A 22,051-nucleotide genomic window follows, 5' to 3' on the forward strand; every position below is an offset into this window, starting at 1 on the left:
TTTGAACTGTCCCTGCTCCAGCCATTGTGACCATTTGGGGAGTGAACCAACAGATCTCTGTCTCTCCTTCCATCTGTAAAGCTGCCTTTCCAATAAAAATAAATAAGCCTTTAAAAGAAAGAAAGAAAACCCTCCAGGTTGCAGGTCATCTGGGCTGATAGCTCCTGCTACAGCATGAGTGGCTATAGCACGGAAACTGGAAAGTGGTTTAAGAAGCTTTTTGAGAGCTAAGGCAGTTTTCTTCATTTCTCCTAAGGGTGCCAACTCATGCCATGCTGTAATGGGAGCCTTGCTTTAGTAGCAAGGCAGAATTGCATTCTGGGGGCGTTGTGTCTATGCGCATGTTTCATGTGCAGGGATGCCTTTAAAAAATACTGCTTAGGGGGTCCAGTGTGGTAGCTTAGCAGCTAAAGTCCTCGCCTTGCATGCTGGGATCGTATGTGGGTGCCAGTTCATATCCCAGTAGCCCTGCTTCCCATCAGGCTCCTTGACTGTGGCCTGGGAAGCCTTGGGACCCTGCATCCACGTGGGAGACCCAGAAGAGGCTCCTGGTTCCTAGCTTAGGATCGGCTCAGCTCCGGCCCTTGCGGTCACTTGGGCAGTCAATCAGTGGATGTAAGATATTCCTCTCTGTCTTTCCTCTTTTTGTATCTATCTTTCCAATAAAAATAAATAAAAATTTTAAAACAAAAAAAACAAAAAAATACTGCTCAGATACTAAGTTGCTCTGATGCATGGAGCCGTGCGCACACTTGATAATGATTATTTTGAACCACTTGGGAGATTTCCCCAAAATTTAACTGAATACCTTGAAATGTTCACACCCTTTATGGCGGTGGTCTTGTCACACGGTTTGAATTCTTCCTGCAGTATTAACCCTGTGGTAACTGTCCTCAGGTCCGAAGAAACAGCATTCGGCCCTTTCTGGCCACACTGATGAACGTGCAGGAAAATGTGAAGGTATTTATATACATATTTTTCAAACTGCTAGTGCTCTATCAGTGTCAGTGGCAACTGGAAATGAGCGATCTCAGGAGAGGCGGTTTGTCTGGTGGTTTCTACCGCTGTCTACACTCCCACGGCAGCCTCGTCCGCCAGGCCTACCTGCCCTGAGAAGCCCGGTACAGGTCTCCTTTGGATAATGGGAAGCACAGTCCTCAGATCTGGGGGGCTTGGCAGAGTAAGGATTCCTAATTAGAGAACGAAGACACCTAGGTTGTTGTGTTTATTTTTTTTTCTTAAATATTCATTTACTTATTACGTAGAGTTATATATAAAGAAGACAGAGAGCTAGTTATCTTCCATCTGTTGGTTCACTTCCCAACTGGCAAAGGTCAGGGGTGGGCCGGGCTAAAGCCAGGAGCTTCACCCAAGTCTTCCATGTGGTGCAGGGGTCAAGGCCTTGGACCATCCTCTGTTGCTTTCCCCAGACCGTTACCAGGAAGTTGGATCAAAAGTGGAGCAGCTGGGACTTGAGCTAGAACCCACATGGAATGCCAGGGCTACAGGTGGTGGCTTAACCTACTTTGCCACAAAGTTGGCGCCTCCTCTGCTTTTAACAGAAGGTTATGGATAAGGCCAGACTCTATTTTAATATGGAAATGATTCATTAAAAACTGTTTTTCTAAAAAATAAAGCAAAAAACCAAACACAACTATTTTTCTAAGCTGATCTTCATGAGTAAAGATAACCCCAGTCAAGTGTGCTTCAGTGGCCAGTAGCCTAAAATGAAATTTTAATTCTTCTTGCTCACATGATTTTTTAAAAAATCTTCTGTTCAGATCTCTCAGTTGTAATTTGTTACATAAAAAACAAATAAGTATTTCTCTTCATGCCCAATAAAAAATAGGAGAAAAGATGATATAGATTAGAACAGGATTGTATTAAACATTCCTTTTTGGGCTATCAGGTGAATTTCATTCACTCTGGAACAGTCACGAGGAAAGCAGAAAGGCAGGCTGGGTTTTAGGCTCCCTGACCATGGACATTCCAAATTGTGCCGGGAGAGCCCACGCCTTGGTCAGACGGCGCCTGGGAACGTGCCGGGGTGGCTGGTGCCTTGGGGGACGCTGCACTGTGCGCTGGGCCCCAGCACGGGCCTGCAGCTGGAGGTGGAGGTGCTGCTGTGACTTGCGGGAGAGGGATAAGCCATGTCCCGGGACTGCTCTCACTGGGTGGTGACCAGCTTCACAATCGTGTTGATGATGCGCGAACCTCGGGGACACGAGCACAGGTCTATGCTGGGGTTTTTAATCTTATCCTGGAGGAGCTGGTCAAGTTCACCACGAAGTTCTTTTACTAATTCAGCCACCTACAACGAAAGGTGCCACATTAGCAGTGCCTGTAGCAACAATCAGGGTCATCATAATTTAGATTTCTGTGCTAATTGCAACTCCATTAGGAGAAAAAGATGAAACCCAGTTTCGCAGCTCATATAGAGAAAAAAAAATCATGTTGGGAAGGATGGCTCTTCCTTAGTGCTTTCGGAGCTGGCTATCCTTAGCACCTGCCCTCGGGGAGAAGCAGGAGGCGGGCAGCTGCAGCACTGAAAACGAGGGGCAGCTGGCAAAGCCCACGATCTTCTCATGTGAGGGGCTGTGCACTCGGATGGCATGCTGCTTGTGCTGCCAGCGTTCTGGCACTGAGGTGCCTCCCCCACATCTGCTTCACCCCTCCTCCACATTTGACACCCTGCTCCAACTCAGACCAGCGCATGCTCCGAGCCTGGCCTGCCTCGGTGTCCATGCTGTCCCTCTAGCCACAGGAACTGGCTTAGGAGAGGAGCAAGCGTCTTTCTTTGTCCTTGGGTGAGACTGCCCAGATGTCAAGCAAGTGCAAACATCTTGCTGCTACAAGGTTAGCCAGGTTTTTGTCATCACTGAACTGTGTGTGAAATGAAATGAACCTCGCCTCGTTTACCCGTGCTATACACTGTGGCAACTGCAAGTCATGTGTGGCTCACCAAATGACCACATGAAAGGTAGCCAGGGGCCTGGTGCCATGGCCTAGTGGCTAAAGTCCTCGCCTTGAACACCCCGGGATCCCATATGGGCACCGGTTCTAATCCCGGCAGCTCCACTTCCCATCCAGCTCCCTGCTTGTGGCCTGGGAAAGCAGTCGAGGACGGCCCAAAGCTTTGGGACTCTGCACCCCTGTGGGATACCCGGAAGAGGCTCCTGGATCCTGGCTTCGGATTGGCACAGCATCGGCCATTGCGCTCACTTGGGGGGTGAATCATCGGACGGAAGATCTTCCTCTCTGTCTCTCCTCCTGTCTGTATATCTGACTTTCCAATAATAAATAAGTAAATCTTAAAAAAAAATGAAGTTACTAGAGCAATTAAAATGACATGCGGCTCAAGCCACATTTCTATGAGACGGTGCTGCTCTGCAAGCATAAATACGCCAATCAATTTGCTTGAGGGTTTAAATTGGTACTTCTACTTTTTGCAACACAACCATGATTTGGGGGGGTGGGAGTGGGGTCCCTTTCACAGGTGCTCAACACAAATGTTAACATGAATTTCTGTTTCTTACATATATACTTCCTGTACTATGTCTCACATGGGCTACAAAGAGACCTGACAATAAAAAAATTCAGACATATTAGGTTAAAATATAAGTGGCAGTGGTGAACCAGACTGATCTTTCTAAAAATTTTTTTTAAAGATTTATTTTTATTATTTTATTTTATTTTATTTTTTATTTTTTTTATTGTGCTCACTCCCCAAGTGAGCACAACGGGTCGATACTATGCCGATCCGAAGCCAGGAGCCTCTTCCGGGTCTCCCACGCGGGTGCAGGTTCCCAGAGCTTTGGGCCGTCCTCGACTGCTTTCCCAGGCCACAGGCAGGGAGCTGGAAGGGAAGCGGGGCTGCTGGGATTAGAACCGGCGCCCATATGGGATCCCGGGCGTGCAAGGCGAGGATCTTTAACCACTTGCGCCACCGCGCCGGGCCCAAATTTTAATTTTTAAATTTATTTAATTTTTACATTTTTTACCAGGCTGATCTTTATTCACGCCTTTTTGTTCATTTGCATTATTTCTTTGGTGAGTGTATCTAATTTACAGAGCTGTAATGGAAGTCTAACCCCTCAGCCTCCCAGCTTCTGGTCCTAACGCTTTGCCAGCCGCAGTGTGCCAGCGGGCACTCTCTCCGGGCCTCTGCCCTGGCTTCCCTCTGGCCTCACTTTTCTCAGCGTCCTGCTGCAGACCTGCCACCCTTCAGGCCCATTAGCGCTTACCTGATGGGAAGCAGCTACGAAACGGATCCAGCCGTCATCCAAGGAGACCACGAACTCTCCCTTTTGCAGCCTCACGTTCACCTGGCCGCCTCCGAACAGGACCAGTGGGTACACAGACACCATGCTGCAGTCTCGGATGAACACCCGGCTGGTTTTGATCTTCTCATGGTACAGCAGGTAAGGGCTGTCGAAGTGTCTGACCTGTGACACGAAGCCTCAGGTGAGGACTGGTGTGACTGCCAGCACCAGGGCAATCCCGCCAGTCTCCCATCAAAGGACTTCTTTTGTTTTCCAAGGATTTAGGCAGAGTTAGACACAAAGAGTAGGACTGACAGAGATATTCCACTCACGGCTCCATTTCCCAAATGGTTCCAGCTGCTGCGGCTAGGTCAAGTGGAATCCAGGGGCCTACAACTCCCTCAGAGCCTCCCCTGTGGGTGCAAGGGCCCAGGACGTGGCCCATCCTGCTGCTTTCTCAGGCACATGAGCAGGGAACTGGATTAGAGTGCACCAGCTGGGTCTCAAACTGGTGCCCATATGGGGTGCTGACAATACAGGCTGTGTAACAGCGTCTGTCCTAAAAGCAATTCTTGATGCTTGCCCCTTGCAGGTTTTCCCACTCAGGAAGCGACACTCCGGTTCTCCCACAGTGGCTTGGGCCCCCTTGGCAGTCATCCTTCTGGGCTCTTTCCCCTGAGTCCCAGCAGCTCTATTGTCAGAATAGAGTGGGATGTCATATTCTCACCACGTCCACAGCTACTCCCTTCATACAAATTGCTATCCACTGCCATCAGCACCGCACTGGCTGCCCCCGTGCTCACCCTGCTCTTTCTGGATCCTCATGGCCTCCTGAGCACACAGCAGCCACCGTGATCTTTCAGAAACTTCACACAAATCATGCCTCAAAACTCTACAATGGGACCCGGCGCAGTGGCCTAGTGGCTAAAGCCCTTGTCTTCAACATGCCAGGATCCCATATAGGTGCCAGTTCTAATCCTGGAAGCTGTGTTTCCTATCCAGCTCCCTGCTTGTGGCTTGGGAAAACAGTCAGGGATGGTCCAAAGCCCTGAGACCCTGCACCTGCGTGGGAGACGTGGACGAAGTTCCTGGCTCCTGGCTTCGGATCGGCTCAGCACCAGCTGTTTCGGTCACTTGGGGAGTGAATCATTGGACGGAAGATCTTTCCCTCTGTATATCTGACTTTGCAATAAAAATAAACGTATCTTTTAAAAAACAAAACAAAACAAAGCCTACAGTGGTTTCCCAAGGGTACAATAAAAAATGCTTGATGTGGCTGAAGTCACCCGCCATCGCCCCACTCCACTGACACTGGTTGTTATCACCCCTCTCCTGCAGCACCTCATGTATGTTCTCACCACAGGGAACACTGGGGGCTGTGCACCCAGTCCTGCTGCTGGAATGTTCTCTCCTTAGGCTCTTCTCCCTTCACTTAGGATCTGCTCAACTCAAGAGTTCTTCCCTGACTATATGATATAAAAGGGCCTTTCTCCAAAATGAAAAATAAAAATGAAAAAAATTCTATTTGGTAGTTTTTATGGCACCGTGAGTTAAGCCACTACTCGGAGTGCCTGCATCCTGCATGAGTACCAGTTCAAAGTCCTTGCTTCTCTGCTGATCCAGCTCCCTGCCAGTGCACCTGGGAAGGCATGAAAGATGGCCCAAGTTCTTGGGGTTCTGTTACCCATGCAGGAAACTCAGAGGGGGCTCCAGGATCCTGGTTTCAGGTTGGCCCATATATTTTAGAAGGAAAACTGTGGATGGAGACCTCTCAGTCTCTGATACACCGCCTTTCAAATAAGTAAAAAAATGCCTTTAAAAAAAAATAAAAGGGTTGGAGTGTGTACTGTGGTATTTTAGGCTAAAACTCTGCCTGCAGTGCTGGCATCGCATAAGGGCACCAGTTCAAGCCCTGGCTGTTGCACTTCTCATCCAGCTCTTTGTATGGCCTGGGAAAGCAGCAGAGGGCGGTTCAGGTTCTTGAGCCCCTACACCCAAGTAGGAAACCTAGAAGAGGTTCCTGGCTTCAGATCAGCCCAGTTCCAGCCGTTGCAGCCATTTGGGTAGTGAACCAGCAGATGGAAGATCTCTGTCACTCTGCCTTTCAAATAAAAAGAAATTGGATCTTTAAAAAAAAATGGATGCCAGTTTGAGTTCCACCTGCTCCACTCTGATTCAGCCTCCTGGTAATGTGCCAGGCAGGGCAGCAGCAAGTGACGTAAGTCCACCAGGTCTCTGCCGCCCATGTGGGAGACTTGCAAGAAGCACCAGCGGAACAGCAGGCAAACCTTACAGATGTCAGAAAGGTGCATTGCTGGGTCTTGGTGACTGCCTGAGCTGCAGCGAGGACACTGCTGCAGTAGTCTCGGTTATTTTAGGGTTCAGATTTGCACGAGACCATTCTCCAAATAGACAACACAGAAGAACAGGGAATTGGGAGCTAATGTCACGTGAAGGCAGGTAGGACAATGAAGCTGGGATGCCCCCTGGATCTACAGCTGGAGATTACTGGTGCCTCCTGGTGAGTGTGGATAGAGGGGGCAGGGTCCAGGGGCAAACAGCTGACAGCGGCAGGAAGCATGAGAGCTTAGCAGACAGGGTTGGCAAGGACGGGTCATTCATTCCTTTTCCAGGCACAGATTCGGTGACGTGATTAGCTCATGACTTCTTAAGTCATCGTTGTACAGAAAAAGTTTTACATCTGACAGGAAGGATAAGCATCTGCATCCACTAGAATTTTCTTAAAATAGAATTTTTCCAGAAATAATTCATTTGCTAGTCCATTTATGTTTATTCAACTTTCCTTCAGTCAGCGGTACCCCCGGGCAGAGCAGGTGAGGGGAACAAGGTGGGCCTGGGCCTGAGGGGCTGTTTCCCAGCCCAGCACTGCCCCACATGTCTCGGGAAGCACAGAGCACCATTCTGACCTGGTAGTTCACCGACGAAGGGTGGATATGCACGTAGCCGTCATTCTTGGTGACAAACTTCAGCTCGGCGGATTTGGGTTGCATTCGGACAGCTCCAGTTCTGGTCTGCTGAAACTTCCCTTCTGGGGCTTTCACCTACACAAATATCGGTAACAACAGGTATGTGATCCATAGATTTCTCACTGCAGGAAATGCCCCTTGATACAAAGCCAGTCTTGATTGAACAGCGTTATTGCCTCTTGCATCTCTCACGCTGCTCCCTTTAGAAGGCAGAACAAGCACTCAGGGGACGCCGAGCAGTGGGAGGTGCAGCAGGTCTGGGCGGCTGCCGCTTGCACTGTGACCGCCCCGGGCAGAAGCCACACCGGCCAGGGACCTGAGCACTAATCCAAATCCTGGGGCATTCCCAGTAGAATTTCTTTCAAAACAGACTTTTAAAGACTTATACGTAAATAACTTAATTGAAAAAAAATGTATGTACATGTTAAATGCAAAATTTTTGCAAAAATATGATTAGTGCAGAAGATACATATTAGTTAAAAAAGAAAATTAAAATCTGTAACCACATGGTTAAAAAATGTGTTAATATTTGATCAGTTTTCTGCTTAGATGTGCTTATATGCAGAAATAAAATCATAAATATATAATTTTAATAAAAATATCCATGTCTTGAAATTCAAATAGAATCTTAAAAATAATTTAAGACTTATTTTAAACCGAATTATTATGTTTTTCAATCAGATTTCTGAGTGAATTCAAGCAACAAGACTTCCTCCTAGGCTTGCGTTATGCTGGTTCATATTTAATTCTTTGACGACGGTCACCGGGCCAGCTCCCCAGGTCCTGGGGCGAAGGGCACACCGCCACCTCCTCACGCCCACGGAGGGACCAGCAGTGGCCTTCTCCCACTGATGGCTCTCGCTTCTACATCTAAGTATCCTTATGCTTTCTCTCCTCACTTTCCTTTTCAAAGTATCTTTTTATTTTGAAATACAGGAAATTGAAAAGTAATATAGGGTTGCTTATATTTAACCAGCTTCCTCGAAAGGTAACAGTTTACATAACTATAATGTAGCGTTAAAAACCAACAAATCGATACCTAATGTTTTAAAGTAAATTTCAAAAGATTGAAAAACGTACAAGTGCTAAGCAGAAAATGAGCCAGGAAATAATGTGCAGATTTCAACTGAACATTTAACAACAAAGGCCTTGAGGAGTGACTCAGCATTCTGCCAAATCCAAGTTCTTTCTCCATCTGAAATGGTTCCCTGTTAGCACAGGATAGTAAGTCCAGTAAGTCCAAAAGCCCTTAGGTAGGGTTTTCTAGGATAGCCAAGGGTGATCCATAGCCAAACGTGGCTGTGTTCTTCTCTAATTGTAGTCCATAGTAGTGGCTTGATGGAAACCAGAACTGTGGTTAGACTAACAGAGACGGTTAATTACATCTTGGTTGGCTGACAGGAGCCATTAGGTTTGTCTTAATTCCCAGAATGTTGGAAGGATTATAAAAGCAGATCATCTGATATAATAAGTATGTTTGGGGCCCAGTGCAATAGCATAGTGGCTAAAGTCCTCGCCTTACACGCACCAGGATCCCATATGGTCGCTGGTTCTAATCCTGGTGGCCCTTTTTCCATCCAGCTCCCTGCTTGTGGCCTGGGAAAGCAGTCAAGGATGGCCCAAAGCCTCAGGACCCTGCACCCATGTGGGAGACCCAGAAGTTCCTAGATCCTGGCTTCAGATCAGCTCAGCTCCAGCTATTGTGGCCACTTGGGGAGTGAATCATCGGACAGAAGATCTTCCTCTGTCTCTCCTCCTCTCTGTATATCTGACTTTGCAATAAAAATAAATAAATCTTAAAAAAAAAAAGTATGTTTGTTAAATTTAGGGTGCCACACAGATTTGAGGACCCGAAGGGCTGGAAATGTATACTGAATTTAAAAGGCCGTATGTGCGTCTGTAAGGTGACTAGTGCACATCTTCACTTGTATCTCTTGAAACTGAGAGATGGGAGAGTTCAGGAGAGACGCTTTATTACCTGGACTACGTTCGGATACAGAGCAGCACACAGCACTGCGGATATCAGCTTGTGGTTCTCCGCGTTCGAGTTCGCCTGCGAGAGAACCACAGCAATAAAGTTCTAAGTGACGTCACCAAGTAATGTGGCTACTTCTGTCCTGGCATGACTAGTACACTTCATTTGAGATCTGTGTTAAGACAGAAAAGAACATCCAATTTCTCTTTGTTGGAAACATTATTCCTTGCAAAGCGAAACACAATCCGCTAGACTACAGTCCCAGAGGCCCTTGGGGTGCAGCCCAGCATGCCTTCTCCCGCTCCCCGCAGAGCAGTGACAAAGCCAGTGCGCCGGAGCCCAAGGGACCCGCTGCAAGTGCTAACTGCACTTAGCGGGCCTCAAGTTCAACCTGAAGAACTGTCCTTTCCAGTGCATAAAATCCTATCTCCTTGTGTGGGACAAGGCTGGCCTGATTGCAGAAAACATCGCCAGCCGGAAAATGTAGTATTCCCTCTTAGGAACTGGTCAAGAACCAGTGAAAAATTTGAAAATCAAAATCAATAGCAACAATGTGATGAAAACACAGGACTGCCCCTGGAGCCCTGCTCCTGTGGGAGCAGACGACAGGAACGCCCACGTGACCCCTGCTCCTGTGGGAGCAGACGGCAGGAACGCCCACGTGACCCCTGCTCCTGTGGGAGCAGACGGCAGGAACGCCCACGTGTGTTGCTGCGCTCCCATCCCATCCCATCCACGTGCGAGTCAGGAAGAAACAAGACTCCCAGCGTGGCGTTTACCTCTTCCCCCGTGGCGTCCAGGACACCGTCTCCTCCTTGAGCCCTTTTCTCAATTTCTCGTGCTCGGAGTCCCTCCTTTACAAACCCTATATCCGATAACAGTTCGGTGAATTGCCGTTTGAGGCTGGCCATTTCCTGAAAGAAATGCAAACAGCACTGAGCAAGGTTACCAACACTGGGAGGTAAGTGTGGAACCGCACAGCAGCAAGTGGCTGTCCAAATCAACCGCTGTAGTACAGACTGATGTGGATCCTATGGAGTCAGCATTTAGCAATGAAGATTATCTCTTTAAAGATCTATTGTTGCGGGCCTGGCGGCGTGGCCTAGTGGCTAAAGTTCTCGTCTTGAACATGCCAGGATCCCATATGGGCGCCGGTTCTAATCCTGGCAGCTCCACTTCCCATCCAGCTCCCTGCTTGTGGCCTGGGAAAGCAGTCGAGGACGGCCCAAACCTTTGGGATCCTGCACCTGTGTGGGAGACCTGGAAGAGGTTCCTGGTTCCCGGCTTCAGATCAGCACAGCACCGGCCGTTCCGCTCATTTGGGAAGTGAATCATTGGGTGGAAGATCTTCCTCTCTGTCTCTCCTCCTCTCTGTATATCTGACTTTGTAATAAAAATAAAGAAATCTTTAAAAAAAATTTATTGTTGCTACTAAAGACAGAATGACAGAAACAGGGAGAGACGGAGAGACACAACATCCCTCCGCTGGGTCACCACGCAAATGCCCTCAACAACAGGACGATGCCAGGAGCCTGGATCTCCAGCTGTGTCTCCCACAAAGGTGGCGGGGGCGGGGGCAAGCCTTCGGGTCATCATCTGCTGCCTTCCCAGGCACGTTAGCAGGAAGTTGGATCACAAGTGGAGAACCTGGACTCCAGTGGGTGCTTCAGTGTGAGGGTGTCCTAAGTGGCGGCTCCACCCGCTGTGCTGCCACGCCTGCCCCAGGAAGATTACCCTGGCCTGCTCCACGTGCAAAGGACTGCTTCCATTTGTGCTAATGGGCAGGGATGATGAACTAGTTGCACAGACATTCAGAAATTTTGGAACCCAAGGTTATTGGTCTGCCTCTGTGTTGCACTTAAAATCAACTTTCAATGGATTTTAGATAGGTCTATTCTGCTTGGAACCCCACTCAAAGGACTAAGCACTGTCCTTCTACAGGCAGCTGTCCCGCCCCTTCCTCAGGCCCAGCGTGCTCAATGCTGTCTCCTGGTAGAACTCCTCATTCTCCTCGCGTCTTCCCCATCTGGTTGACATGCTTTCCTGGGCACTGGGGGCGGAAAATTGTAGGTTTAGATACTCCTTTCTGTGGTGAAGCAGAAGGATGAGGAGAAGGAGTATAAATCTCTTTGTCGGGCCCGGCGGCATGGCCTAGTGGCTAAAGTCCTCACCTTGAACGTCCCCGGGGTTCCCATATGGCTGCTGGTTCTAATCCCGGCAGCTCCACTTCCCATCCAGCTCCCTGCTTGTGGCCCGGGAAAGCAGTCGAGGATGGCCCAAAGCTTTGGGATCCTGCACCCGCGTGGGAGACCCGGAAGAGGCTCCTGGATCCTGGCTTTGGATCGGCGTAGCACCGGCCATTGCGCTCACTTGGGGAGTGAATCATTGGACGGAAGATCTTCCTCTCTGTCTCTCCTCCTTTCTGTATATCTGACTTTGAAATAAGTAAACAAATCTTTTTTAAAAAAAATCTCTTTGTCTTCTACACTGTGTTCCAACATGGGCTACATAGCGGACCGCGAAGGAGACGAGGCTAAACGAAGCAACGGTTCCCGTCTAGACGCCCATTTGCGTATCTGCCCGCAGTGCCTCAGGACGCTCTGCTAACAAGGGAGATATAAATCTAGTCATGCCCGAGCTCCCATTTCACGACAAGGTTTTAGAAGAGAGCTCAACGAAAGCAACACAGCCAGTAATATTAAACCATAGTCTAAGCTGAAGTCTAGCGAAGAAAGGGGAAGGATTTAATAAATTAGACAAATATCTACGGCATGTTATTTAGAAAAAAAAAAAAAAGAAGACTTAGTAACTCGAGGAAATCCTTCCGGCTGTGCTGTCCCTCAGTGGTTTCTGCACTGGCTGCGGAATACTAGACACACTTGGTTAACCAACGGCAGTAGTGACACTCAGTAAGTCCCAGTCTCTACCCTTAGATACACAGATGAAATTGGTTTAGGAAGACCAGGCACTTTCACTTTCTTTTTTTTAAAGTCTCCATTGGTGAATCTAAGATAGTCAGAATCAAAACCCATTGGCTTTGAAGCGGTCTGAATGAAGCCCCAGCCCTGTCTTCTCAACATGTCTCGCTGTAGGTTAGCTCGAGGGAGTTGAGGGGCGCCAGGGGACGCAGCTCCTGCTGACGCGCCTGGGAAGGCAGCAGAGGGGCGCTCCTGTAGCTGGGTCCTTGCCCCAGGAGGGAGACAAGGATGGAGTTCCAGACTCACTGTGGCCGGGGTCTGGCTGTTGTGGCCATTTGGGGAGTGAACCAGCACTGGGACGATCTTAAATCTGCCTCTCACTATCTATTATTGCCTTTCTAGTACACAAATAAACCTTAAAGGTAGGGAAGAATAAAGGCAAAAACAGGAATGAACTGGTGCCCATATGGGATGCCGGCATTTTAGGCGGCAGCTTTACCTGCAATGCCGTAACACCAGCCGCTTACTTATCTTAAATAACCAAATGCACTCAGCCTGCATTTATTCCATAAATCTTTACTCAACGTGCTAAGTTCTGTTTTAGGCACTGGGGATGTAGGACTGAACAAAACTGATGAAGTGTCCGTTCTGATGGAGGTCACGAGACAAACAGCTGTGAGGCTTGGCAAGTCCCAAGAACTTCAGTTCTGTGTTCTCTATAACATGCCGACATGCAATATGAAAATAAAGTCCTTCCTTCTCCCTCGTCCCTAATCTGACTGTACCAAATGCTTTGTAAAAATGTACAGCATCACCTTGGCTTTCCTATCACTTTGGAAAGAGGACAAAAATATGCCGCAAGATAGAGGTCAAAAATCCTAGTTATTTTTACACAGAATAAACCCTTATGTTTCTTCCTGATACGTGGATATTAGGAAAACTAAACAAAATCTTCTTCAGTATTAGTTTTTCCCAGGAGAGGATAAAGGTTTAAAAAATGAAGATGGACTTCTTTGCAAATCTGATTTTACAACAAAAATAAATAAATCTTAAAAAAAAAAAAGAAAATGATGCTACTATATGATCTATGAGTCGGTGAGGGATTTAACGAGAGAATTTGATGAAATGAAACTAAAAACAAAAACATCAAAATCCATGAGATATACTTTCCACTGGTCTTTATTGGTGAGATGTATCTCCTTTAAGCAACAGATGGGTTTTGTGTTTTTAATCCAGTCTACTAATCTATGACATTTGATTGATGAGTTTAGGTCATTTACATTCAGGGTTAACATGAATGGGTGGTAATTTGGTCCTGTCATTTTAGCAACAGGGTTGACCAAAAGTGATCTGTACCACGACACATGATCATCAAGCTCTCTTCAATCGAACATAAGGAAAAGATTCTTAAATGTGCATGTGCAAAAAAAATCAATTGACACATAGAGGAATGGCAACTAAAATCATAGGAGATCTCTCACAGGAAACTCTATAGGCCAGAAGAGAATGGAGTGACATATTCCAGATTCTAAAAGCAAAAAACTGTCAGCCCAGGATAATATACCCAGCAAAGCTTTCTTTTGTCTTTGAAAATGAAATAAGGGTCTGGTGGCATGGCCTAGTGGCTAAAGGTCTCACCTTGAACGCCCCGGGATCCCATATGGGCACTGGTTCATCTCCCAGCTGCTCCACTTCCCATCCAGCTCCCTGCTTGTGGCTTGGGAAAGCAGTCGAGGATGGCCCAAAGCCTTGGAACTCTGCACCCGTGTGGGAGACCTGGAAGAGCTCCTGTTGTTTTTCTTAATGGAGTTCCAGAACTCTGGCTTTGGCCTGGGCAAGCCCTGGCCATTGTGGGCATCTGGGGAGTGAAGCAGCCGATGAAAGATCTCTTTCTCTGTCTCGCTTTCTCTTTGCCTTTCAAATAGATTTTTAAAATAAAAAAAACATGTCTAGTATAATTATTGAAAAGACTGACATCCAATAAATAGTCCTCACCAGAATATCTACAGCACATCCTAGCCTCCTCATTAAGAAAACACAGATTCACCAAACCAGGCTGGTTAAATGTTTGGCTCAGAAGGCCTGACGCTACAGTTCGGGAATCCATTTTACACAGCTGTCAAAAGCCAAGCGTATTCTAGAAATAACGGTTTCAGTGTTGGGATGGGAGCAAGAGAAGAGCTGCAACGCCCTCTAGTGTTCTGCTGTAGTAGGGAAGCAATGAGGAGGAACTGTCCCACAGCTCACCTGCAGAACTCGGCCCGACAGGAAGTTCTGTCTGCAGTAGGTGTAACTGGCATGCATGCCTTCTTTTGTACTTAGCCGCCATCCCTAAATTTGGGAGAAAACCAAACTGAACTCACTCTTTCATGCCAACTAAGGTAATAACCCCAAGCCGTAAGGTTACATGCTCACCTTATAAGCTCGCAGGAGGGCCAGGTAGTCACTGTTGGCGAAGGCGAAGTCCAGCTTCTTCTGGTTAGCCTCCTCTTTCTTATCCCAGGGAGACACCTAAATGAGCAAAACCAGACTTGAAGGTCACATTTAATCGGAGGTTTCAAACGATGTTGTGCTGTTGCAGAAGCCAGCCAGCTGCCTTTATTGTGAAGCAAAGCCATCTTAGTGGTCACAAGCCTAGAGGCAATCACAGCGACAGGCAGGAGGCAACTGTTTGACTTGTCCCGATGATCAGCTCCTCTGGGTCTTTTATGGCAAGAGTCATCTAAGAGCCACTTGCTTCAAACACCCTGTTGTTATCGCTGTGTTGTCTTTACTATCCAAGTTGTTATCTTTCAGATTTGACTCTCCCCTGCTCTTACGGCAATTACTACGCTTTCCTCTGATCTTAAGATGATGTGTACACGACCAGCATTCATTCAAACACTCGGAACACTGCACGGAGGCTGATTTTTCCTACTTTCCGACGCCCATGACATGTCAATTCTGTAATCCCATAAGGCCTCTGGATTCTCACACCCTGCTGCTGCCAGCAAGCTGTGGCAGGTCCTTACAGCAAGCTAAACAGAGGCTCAGGCTGTGCCACCCCTGAAAATCATCTAGGTGCTTTTCCCTAACCTCCTGCAGTCACTAGGGCTGGGCTAGGCTGATGCCAGGACCTAGGAATTCAATCTAAATCTGCCACATGTATGGCAGGATCCCAAACCCTCGAGTTGCCACCCGTTGCTTCCTAGGATCTGCACCAGCAGGAGGTGGGATGGGGAACAGAGCTGGCACTAGAACCAGGTGCCAATGTAGGCTGCAGGCATCTTAATGTTTAATGTTTAGGCCGAACATTCACCTGCTGAATGGCCTTAGAGCTAACAAAATGGCAAAAGAACAGTATTTTTTACTTAAAGGTAAATTTCCTTCCTCTTAAGGAAGGCTGATGTGAATGGGATTACATTTGCGAGATTCATGTGCACGTGGGGAAGCACAGGACAGGGGCTCAGTTTTGGCTGAGGATGACATCAACACTGCCATGAGTCTATATCCCCATAGAACAGCCACTGAATCATTTGTGTAGATGACCAATGGCAGTTCACCAGGCTGACCGACTGTGTGTCCTTATGCAAGCTGTCACCCCCTGGTTTTTGCTTTTACCATTTGTTGTTAAATGAGAGAGCTAGGTTAGGACTTTTATAATGTATGAATACTATGAATAATATGAGTACTATGAGTTTATAATTCCATGAAGTGCAGCATTAAAATGGAAGGAAATGATTATATGCAACTATTCCCCTATCTATACAGAAAAAGTCATGATTAAAAAAAATAAAACAGATTGGCACTCCATCTAACATCAGACTAGCCACCTTCCTGCAGTGCGTGCTGAGCCCTCTCAGCACAGACCACATGCCTGAGCATAACATGAAGCACAACAAGTTTGGAAGGATTGAAATAACATAAAGTGTGTCCTTTGAGCAAAACAGACTGAAATTAGAAATCAGTTAACAGAAAAGAAAAAGCTTAGGAATTCACAAACATGTGGAAATTGAAGAACACACACCTAAATAGCTAATGAACTGGAAGAAATAAACAGCGAAACCAGATGGATGGGGGAGGTCACGTGGCCTAGCAGTGACACGCATTCCGTATCAGAGTGCCTGGGCTCCACTCCCCACTCCCCTGGTAACTACATTCCTGCTCATGCAGAGTCGAGGAGGCAAGAGCAGGCGATGGTTTAAGGAGCTGGATCTCCACCGCCCTTGTGGGAGACAGGAGAACTTGACCGAACTCCTAGCTTCTAGCTTGGCCTTGTCTAGACCTGGCTGTTGCAGGTGTCTGTAGACCTACGGCAACACTGCTGTTTCTCTGCTGCTGTTCACTTACGAAAGGAGACTTATGGGCCAAGCTGGCGGCGATGGTGAGAGCAGGATCCAGACAGCGGAAGATGGAGCCGAACAGCATGAGCTTGCCGATTCTCACGTCCACGGGCAGAGAGGCCAGGTGATAGCCCAGGGGAGTCAGCTGCTCATCTGCGGTCAGCGCTCCCAGGTCCTGTAGTCGGATCTTGGAGGCATGAACAGAATCAGCGTGCGGAGGTTCGATGAGCCGAGAGAACACGGATTGGAGACTGTGGGTGTTATACATCTCTAAAATCTTAATTCTGAAAAGAAGAAAAATGAGTAACTTGTCAATTATTATCCTGGTGGGATGGTCCTAAAAAAATAGTTTCTTTCTGGATTAAGAACGGTCTGCAGCTTCCCAGATACAGGTTTTTATAAACCACACAATGCTAGTTTAAAAAAAAAATGCCACATAAACTCTAATGTTTCTCAGACTCCTTAATTCCTCTCACGTCTACTGCTTCCACCTTAGTTCAAGGGCATCAGCTCCTCACCCTCAGTTAAAAAATAATGATAATTGGGCCTGGCAGCGTGGCCTAGCAGCTAAAGTACTCGCCTTGAATGCGCTGGGATCCCATATGGGTGCCGATTCTAATCCAGCATCGGCTGTTGCGCTCACTTGGGGAGTGAATCATTGGATGGAAGATCTTCCTCTCTGTCTCTCCTCCTCTCTGTTTATCTGACTTTCCAATAAACAAATAAATCTTAAAAAAAAATTATAATTTGCCAATCTAATAGTAATTTATTACTTTATGTATTTATACTGGAAAGGCAGATTTACAGAAAATGAAAAACAGAGAGAAAGATTTTCTATCAGCTGGTTCACTCTCAAAGTGGCTGCAACAGCTGGAGTGGAGCCTATCTGAAGCCAGGAGCCAGGAGACTCTTACGGGTCAGTTGCACAGGTGCAGGGTCCCAAGGTTTTGGGCCGTCCTCCACTGCTTTTCCAGGCCACAAGCAGGAAGCTGGATGGGAAGTGGAGCAGCTGGGAGATGAACCAGTGCCCATATGGGACTTTGGCATGTTCAAGGCAAGGATTTAGCCATTGAGCTATAGTGCCAGGCTTCATCACCCCCATTTTCTTACGATCAGACCACAGACACTTGAGAAAAGCAGGAACTATTCTTGCTATTCTATAGTATTCTAACCCTAGACCTGGCAAGTGAAAAATTCTACACATATAATGTCACACAAAAGAACGATGACATCTTTGCACAAATAACTTTTCCTTTTTGGATTATTTTTCTATGGGCATATGCCCTCATGAGAATGACTGAGCCAAAGGGCAGAAACGTCTAGAATTTTGTTAATATAATATTATACATCTATAATATAAAACAAATTTTCAGTAAAATTGCATCAAAATTTCTCCAGTTCTAATAACACTGAGTATGATCAATCACTCATGAAATTCTATTTTATGATGCTTGTTCATCAGATAAGTGATATTTTCAAGTGTCATTCACTCTGCTCTGATAATGAGGCTGTGGAGTTTTTCCTGGGATCATTTGATATTGCTTTTGCTCTCAGCAGAAATTCCTTGATAAATGATCATTATTTTCCTCTATAAAGTTCGATTGATTTATTTAAAGGGCACAGGGAGAGGGACAAAGAGATCTTCTACCTGCTGGTTTCCCTCTCCAAATGACCAAAACAGCCATGGCTGAGCCCGGCCGAAGCCAGAAGCCACGTCCCGTCTCCTCTACGGGTAGTAGGGACTCAAGTCTTTGGGCCATCTCCTGCTGCCTTCTTAGGCACATGAGAGGAAGCTAGACTGGAGGCAACACACTCAGCAGTTAAACCAGTGCTCTGAAATGGGAGGCTGGTATCTCAGGCAGTAGTTCCTTTTTTTCCTTTACAAATGTATTTTAAACCTCTATTATAAGGCCATGTTTGGCAGCATAAGAGATCTTGATGAGCAGAAAGGTAAGAAGAACAGTAAAGGCCACACTGTTCCTACCAAGCGTGTTCTTTGGGGGAAAAGAAACATGGAAATTCAGTAGGGTGAGGAATATTGGGAACTACTCAAAGCAGAACACAAAAATCCAGGTGTAACCTTAGGCACAGCTGTTCCAATGGCACTCTTTGTATTTCCGGCAGCTGCTGCTTTAAAAGCTGGTGAGTGTAGTGATGGCTGGTGAATAAATGGAAGCAGACCCCAGACGCAACACGGCCTGCCCGGCCCTTCCTTTGCAGAGCATTGGCCTGAGATACAAATGTGTCCTCTAGACTTTCCATCCCTTTGCTGGCATCATATCTATAAAGAAAAATATAAACTGAGTTACTTAAAAAAGAAAAAAAAAAAGAGTGACCCAAACTACTTGGCACGGACAGAATAGACAAGTCACCTTACTTTCACAGAAGGACACAGCAGCCTGTGTGCTCTGGGATAGCCTGGTCCCTGATGGGATCAGTGAGTGTGACTTAAACGGTACTGAGTGCTACTACTTGGTTTCTTTATTCAACCCTGTTCATCCAAGCACATGTAAAATTACATCAGGGGAAATGGAGGGAAAGGAAGTCATGATTTCCCAGGTGAAACCTTACCTTTTCTACCCCCACTTAATTTTAAGGCTCATGGTTCTGGCTGTGGGGTCATTTGTTTATCTATGTGTAGCTTTTGTAAACAAGTTTTTGAAATTACAAGCCATAGAGCTTTGCAGCTCTGGTGGTAAACAGCTGTGACCGTATATGAGGCAACGTTACTCTCCTTCTACATCGTCACAAGATAGTACCTTTTTTCTTTCATTTTCCCGCAGTCAATGACATAGACGACGTCATCGATGGTTATGGAGGTCTCAGCAATGTTGGTGGAAATGATAATCTTAGTGACGCCTACAGGAGGCTTAGTAAACACAGCCGGCTGTTCTTCACTTGACAAAGATGAATGAAGTGGGTGAATAATACATCTGAAAGGAGACAAAAACACATGAAGGCAAACAGTACTGAAATAGGGTTCCGGGGGTTGATTTCTATTAACACTCACTCTGCCACTCGAAGTATCAGTGGCTGCTCTTCGTCAGTCCTCAAGGCCAGCTTTTCTCAATGAGAACGTTCTTTCTGAGCCTCTCAAATTATTTACTCAGTTCTAGAAACTAAAACTTGGAGAAAAATGCTGGAGTGTGATTCAGAAGCAAATAAATCAAGAGAAATAATCAATGGATATTCTACAAGCGATAAACCTAGAGCAAGCTAACCAGCAAAGACTGTTCTCCCTACTCTTAAATCCAGAGAAAGAGAGGCAAAAACAGTGATGTAAATAAGCTAAGAAATGGCACTCTTACAATTTTCCCCTCAGAGGCCAAGACACACCCAGGTTCACCTGGCTACTGCACCAGGGATGGTTTGAACAGAAATATGTTGCTGGGCCCGGCGCGGTGGCGCAAGTGGTTAAAGGTCCTCGCCTTGCACGCCCGGGATCCCATATGGGCGCCGGTTCTAATCCCGGCAGCCCCGCTTCCCTTCCAGCTCCCTGCCTGTGGCCTGGGGAAGCAGTCGAGGACAGCCCAAAGCTTTGGGACCCTGCACCCGCGTGGGAGACCTGGAAGAGGCTCCTGGCTTCGGATCGGCATAGTATCGGCCCGTTGCGCTCACTTGGGGAGTGAATCATCGGACGGAAGATCTTCCTCTCTGTCTCTCCTCTCTGTATATCCGCCTTTCCAATGAAAAAATAATAAAAATAAAATCTTTAAAAAAAAAAAAAAAAAAAAAAGAAATATGTTGCTTTAATGGAATGGGAACAGCACATCCCTTGGAGCAGAGAGGACTGTCTATTTACAGCTGGCCTGGACACACACATACAGGCTTGAAGAGTGACACCAGGGCCCGAGAGGACTGAGGACTTCGAGACCTTTCTGTTTGTTTATCTTCGCAGATAACCGTGATGAATGCTGGCTTACCGCTTACTTCGTCTGTTGTTGAAAAGAGAGTTACATTGCAGCTGTTCATAAAGCATTTTGATTTCTGCTAGTCCTGGTAAAAATACGAGTATAGCGCCTGGGTATACAAAAAGAATCAATAAGTTAGGCGCAAAAAAGGAAAAATCACTACAGATCATAAAACTATTTCACACCAAAGAGAGTAATCATCTCAAAATATTTCTAATCTAATCTAGAACTGTTCACTCTTAGCGTTCTTTGCTTGTAAAGTCCCCAAGGTCTTAAAGGAACAATAAATTATGTTTTTAGTACATTCCCTGACTTAATAAGGACAGAGTATTATCTTTCTGCAACAGAAAAAAATGAGGTGTGGAAAACTACAGTGCCTCAGACTCACAACTTAACTTCTAGTTAACTTCTACAAGTATGTCACGCACTGACCACTGACACGCTGTCTAGGGCAAGGGCTCCTTCTAACCTTTTAAGACAGGAAGACTCCTCTGTCTATTAATAACTAAAATCCATAAACATTTTACTGGAAATGAGAAAAAGAGTCCATTACTGGCTAGCCCATCTGACTATCTAACTTCAGCTGTACTTTAAGGAGGCAGAACAGAAACTGACCATGATCTATTAACAGTTGATGCGATTTTTGCATCTTGTATTACAAAGAAGCAGTGATAACTAATTAGAGTCCATTTCTGTGTCAGAAGCAGGCACTCAGCAACACTTAACTTCCTTTGTTTTACTCGGAGACAAAATGGACACCCTCTCCTTCGATACCATAAATATTTTACAAGGTGCCGTGTCAGTTCTGTGAGAAGTGCAATGGGATGTAAAACGAGGACCAGCCGTGAAGTACCCATGACCCAGTGCTATGTTGCTGTTATTCTAGTCCAGTAAAGAAGGAATCAAAATCATTACAAAATGGAACCCCTTGCAAGGTTGCTTTTAATACTTCATGGCATACAAAGAATATTTACATACATCATTTCATTTGATCCCCTTACCACCTCCCCCCATTAGGAAGACTTGGCATGGGTCACAGGGTTACTAAGCATGGAGCTTAGACAGAAACCTAGGATGTTGGCACCAGACCCAACCTCTCTGCATTATTTACCCCTTGTTAACTGCTAAAATGCTACAAAATTCAAGATTGGTAAAATAATCTATTTGGTTGGGAATTACTTTTTTTTTCTATACTTTTATGCTTCTGTTCTGTTCTACCCTCATGACTTGATCATCTGTGTCAGGAATATCTTTAATATTTACCAATGTGCCACTCCCTAATTACTATACCTACTTTAAGTTCAGGTACCTAACTTTTTTGTGTGTGCTGATAAGGTAGATTTTTTCCCCTGTAACAATCATTACTTTTGGGATAAAATAAGAGAGTCAACCTAGTGAAAGTGCATTAAAATTGGCCACTTGTAGGAGCAGACAAACAGGCACCTGAATGACTTCATGAGACTTACTGGTCTCTAGAAGAAACCATACAATGATTCAAGGTGAGGCAGGAGAGAGCACCTGTTCCCGCTTCTCTAAAGCACCATGTAATGAGCACATCAAGTCATTTTTATCTATTATTCAAATTGCTGATTGCCCAACATTGGCTGGCCTTCATTTATTCATCAATAAATGTTTACTCTGGACCTAAATGTTCTGGGCACTATTCTAGGGTCTGA

At 46.2% G+C, this 22,051-nt stretch overlaps 1 protein-coding gene across 3 annotated transcripts in view; it reads right to left on the reverse strand.

The window, feature by feature from the left end:
* Nucleotides 1-1,470: 1,470 nt before the first annotated feature.
* The window catches only part of DHX57 (DExH-box helicase 57), a 56,220-nt gene continuing 35,639 nt past the window's right edge, over nt 1,471-22,051 (reverse strand). For all 3 annotated transcript variants that reach the window (XM_040993118.1, XM_040993119.1, XM_040993117.1), the window contains 11 exons: nt 20,388-20,484; nt 19,224-19,397; nt 18,545-18,745; nt 16,472-16,748; nt 14,558-14,653; nt 14,390-14,473; nt 10,004-10,138; nt 9,228-9,302; nt 7,190-7,324; nt 4,245-4,445; nt 1,471-2,311 (listed from right to left, as the gene is read on the reverse strand). In XM_040993118.1, coding sequence (XP_040849052.1) covers nt 2,168-2,311; nt 4,245-4,445; nt 7,190-7,324; nt 9,228-9,302; nt 10,004-10,138; nt 14,390-14,473; nt 14,558-14,653; nt 16,472-16,748; nt 18,545-18,745; nt 19,224-19,397; nt 20,388-20,484 — 1,619 coding nt within the window. In that variant the 3' untranslated portion in view covers nt 1,471-2,167. The remainder of the gene's footprint in view (nt 2,312-4,244; nt 4,446-7,189; nt 7,325-9,227; nt 9,303-10,003; nt 10,139-14,389; nt 14,474-14,557; nt 14,654-16,471; nt 16,749-18,544; nt 18,746-19,223; nt 19,398-20,387; nt 20,485-22,051) is intronic.

This window comes from Ochotona curzoniae, unplaced genomic scaffold (genome assembly GCF_017591425.1).
Source record: "Ochotona curzoniae isolate NIBS_2020 unplaced genomic scaffold, NIBS_Ocur_1.0 contig_883, whole genome shotgun sequence".
Classification (NCBI taxonomy): Eukaryota; Metazoa; Chordata; class Mammalia; order Lagomorpha; family Ochotonidae; genus Ochotona; species Ochotona curzoniae.